Source organism: Phaethon aethereus (genome assembly GCF_964289735.1).
Source record: "Phaethon aethereus genome assembly, chromosome: 1".
Classification (NCBI taxonomy): domain Eukaryota; kingdom Metazoa; phylum Chordata; class Aves; order Phaethontiformes; family Phaethontidae; genus Phaethon; species Phaethon aethereus.
Window position 1 is genome coordinate 190,518,524 of NC_138575.1, and position 4,008 is coordinate 190,522,531.

Sequence of the window (4,008 nt, forward strand, 5' to 3'; positions counted from 1 at the left end):
CTGAAAAGTAGGTGCCTCTCTTTCAAGAGCAGCCTGGACACAAGCTGATTTAAATACACTATTTTAGCTGTTTATCGCACAGAAGTACTTTGTCAGATGAAATACAAGCAAGTTCACAAGAGCACATAAATCATAACCTTGCCAGCTTTTCAACATACTATAGTAGAAGATGCATTTTTACTCTCTCATTCTCGGCTTGTTCTTATCTCTTTTCTTCAGTGGATAATTCCTGAGTCTGTTCACCATCACACTCAGAAATACTGGCCTATATTTACTTCACTATTGCTGCAAAACCTCTGAGCGCATGCTCACATCCAAAATAAATCCTGAAGAGAAACCGATTAGACCAGATTCAGTCAGCAAAATGGTTTTTATTTTCACACAGTATTTTTTATGTTAACAACCACAAACATAAGATGAAGAAATGGAAACAATTAAATACAAACATCTGTATAAAAGTAGATTTCAAAACATTATCAAAAAAAGCTATTTTAAAGTCCTGTAAAGGAACAACTCATCATGTCCTTGTTGTGATCAATAGGCTAGTAAAGCCAAAGGGAAAATCTTAGCCTACTAGCAAATATTAGTTGGTTATAAGAAATATGGAAGTTTTTATAGTCTACATAATTATCTTTATATAATAAAATATTTGTAAGAAATTGTATCCTGCTATCGTTCTAACAAGCATAATGACTGCATGATTTATTTTTTTTTTTTAATTTAAAAAGGTAGGAGTAGAATCACAGAGGGCCTCCCTCAAACTTGTTTGTAAATGCTGTTTGGTATAAGGTACAGGAAAATGGTGTGCACAGAAAGTAGAATGTTTTCATTGTTCAGGTAAACAGCTTTGTGCTGTTTTAATATACTAGACCAGTATGAGCTTAGTGGGTGAGGAAAAGTCTTTGATAAGATTTTTGTAAGAACCTTGTCATCTTAATTTGCAAATACAGAAGTGACACAACTGACCTATGTTTAATCTGGAGATTAAGGTACTCTGGCTACACGGGAAGATGGATATAAACGAATGAGCTTGGTTTACAAAAAGTCAGTTAGCTTGGCAATTTGCCCAAGGCTATTATTCTTTTTATTTACTGATGTCAGTAATTTAGGGTGTGGACTGACATTACAGGTGAATAAAACAGCCAACTACTGTCAAAGGGCAGCCTGGCTTCTATCATGCCTGGCCATACACTCCTGACATTTCCTTCATGCCAACACTGGGACTCATGTGATGCCGTACCGAGCCAGTTCAGGCTGTTAAACTCCAGAAAACCAATCCCACAAAATGTAGTGATAAATCTTCAGCCAATTTGGCCCTATGACCTTCATAAGTAAATAAAAACATCTGCAGGCAAATATTTCAAAACTTTACCAAAAAGGTTTTTGAAAGTCCCGCAAAGGAATAATACTTCATAGCCCTGATGTGATCAACAGGCTGATAGATGGATGGGGAAAATCTGACAAATACCCATTGTTTATATGGAACATTAAGGTTTTTATCCTATATTCTACATAATTACTGTACTATAATTTTTAAAAAATGTGAAAATGAATGTAAACATTTGCTAGCAGAAATTTGTATTTCTTCTTTATCAGTCAGGAACTGTTATTCTGCCTCTGGATCTCTGCTTAGCTGAGGTTGTAGTTTATTTTTTTATGATTGCGATAAGACAAGAGGAAATGACCTCAAGTTGCAACAGGGGAGGTTTAGATTGGATATTAGGAAAAATTTCTTCACTGAGAGAGTGGTCAAGCAATTGGAACAGGCTGCCCAGAGAGGTGGTGGAGTCACCATCTCTGCAAGTGTTCAAAAAACATGTGGATGTGGCGCTTCACGACATGGTTTAGGGGACATGGTGGTGTTGGGTTAACGGTTGGACTCGCTGATCTTGAAAGTCCTTTCCAACCTTAATGATTCTGTGATTTCTTAGTGATGCTTCAGAGCCAGACTCTTCACCCAGCAGGAACTGCAGGCTAATCTAAGAAGTGCAGCTTTCTAAGTTCTGAACAAATCTGCACTCAGAGACCAACTGGCACCCTGATCTCCAAAAAACCGAGCTGTCACTAGTTTGTGTGGTTTTAGGTTCCCCTCATTGGTACATACTTATTTCCAAGTCTCAGTGACCTCATTAATCCCTTTGTATTCAGAGAAAAAAAACAAAACAAAAAAAACCGAAAAACACCCAAACATAACTACAAAATGCAAAGCCATTTCGCCACGCAGGCAGCATCTCTCCCTCCTGCGAGCCTGCCTGGGAAGCTCATCGCTTTCCCTCGCAACCGACAGCTGTTGCACTCGTACTGCAGACAGCCACGCCGAGCGGAGTCGTCACATGCCGGCCGCAGCCGCCCTCAACGCTGTGATTATTTACCCGGTGGAGGTGAGGCAATGCTTCCCGCTCCGCCGCACTCCGCGAAGGCCGAACGGCCTCAGCGGAGCCCCCTGCACCCCACTTAGCCACAAGCCACGCCCCGCTGCACCACCGCAGCGCGCAGGCGCCTCTTGCGCGACTCCCACCACCACCCGGCGGCGGCCTGATTGGAGGAGCTCCCCCCCCGCCCCCTGCCGTGCTCCGGGCCTGAAGGGGGCGGAGGCTCCTCGAGCGCCCACGGCTGCCATGGGCGACACGGCGCAGCCCCCGCGGCCCGGGATCGGCGTGGGGGTGGTGGTCACCAGCCCCGACCACCCCAACTGCGTCCTCCTGGGCAAGAGGAAAGGCCCGGTGGGGACAGGCACCTACCAGCTCCCCGGAGGCCACCTGGAGTTCGGGTAGGAGCCCTGATCCACCCGTCCTCCCCGCGGCCCCCGGGGCCGCGCACGCCGACGGCGGAGAGCCGGCTGCCCACTCCGGCCCTCCCGTCTCCTGAGGCAGCCGTTGCCTTTTCCCGCCCGCAGGGAGAGCCTGGCGGAGTGCGCCGCGCGGGAGACGCTGGAAGAAGCAGCGCTGCGGCTGTGTAACGTGCGCTTCGCCTCCACCGTCAACTCGGTCTGCGCCGCCACGCGCCACCACTACGTCACCGTCCTCATGAAGGGCGAGGCGGAGCCGGGGGCGGAGCCGCGCAACCGCGAGCCAGAGAAGAACGAGGGTGAGGGGGGCGCGTGCGGCAGGGGCGGGGCCTTAGTCGGTCATGTCAAAATGCGCTTTGAGCACCTTCTAGGCTTAATTTATTTGCTATTTCCCTTTATTACCACACGCTTGGGACGTAATGAGTTCAGGGAGTAGCTACAGGTACGTTTATTCTGCAGATCCGAGAAAAACACTAATTTCCAGTAGGGTCAAGACTGACAGGGAGGAGAGTAATAAATTTAAAATAACTGCGTATGCCACAGAGAACTCGGGTGTGTCGTTGGCAGTTTCTGTACAAGAACCATCCACCCAGGCTTGAAGAGGCGGAATCGTTACACCATCCATTTTACACTCTGTTTATTTCCCCCCTTACAGGCTGGGAATGGGTTAAATGGGATGAACTTCCTCCAGCAGATCAACTGTTCTGGGCCTTACGCTGTTTGAGAGAGCAAGGTTACAATCCCTTCACAGAAGAGCTCGATCATCTAAAGGGGTACACGGGAAGTCACCAATTAGCATAAAAACTAATCATATGTTATGTAACAAACTGAAGGACAGACCTGCTTTTTTTTTTGGTGTAAAAGAGAAAAGGATGTATCATGCTCGCTCTGCCCATGTGAAAACATTACCCTTCCCAAAGCCAAAAAGGTGCCAAATGTGCTTTTACCGTATTTGACACGACAGTTGTCTCTCATTCCTATTTCTAGCTCTAGTGGTTAACACTTAATGTTTTCTTTTATAGGAAATTCGTGTTTTATCTGGTTAATCTTTATATAGATGAATAGCCTTTTGGAAGTCAGAACTTGCCACAGAAACTTACTCACTTGGAAACGGTTGTAGCATCAGGCCCGACAAACTGATTTGTTTAAACCACTGTCCTGCTTTCTATGTAAAACTCCTTTGTATATCATGCTGCTTCTATAAATCTTGGACCAATTTT

The 4,008-nt window shown here is 45.8% G+C and overlaps 1 protein-coding gene across 1 annotated transcript; it reads left to right on the forward strand.

Moving 5' to 3' along the window:
* Nucleotides 1-1,749: 1,749 nt before the first annotated feature.
* On the forward strand, nt 1,750-3,589 carry NUDT15 (nudix hydrolase 15; the record flags this gene model as incomplete). Its single annotated transcript, XM_082014616.1, has 3 exons — nt 1,750-2,770; nt 2,897-3,087; nt 3,444-3,589. Exons 1-3 carry the CDS (start codon nt 2,334-2,336, stop codon nt 3,587-3,589), a joined length of 774 nt encoding a protein of 257 aa, XP_081870742.1. The 5' UTR covers nt 1,750-2,333.
* Between the last annotated feature and the right edge of the window lie 419 nt (nt 3,590-4,008).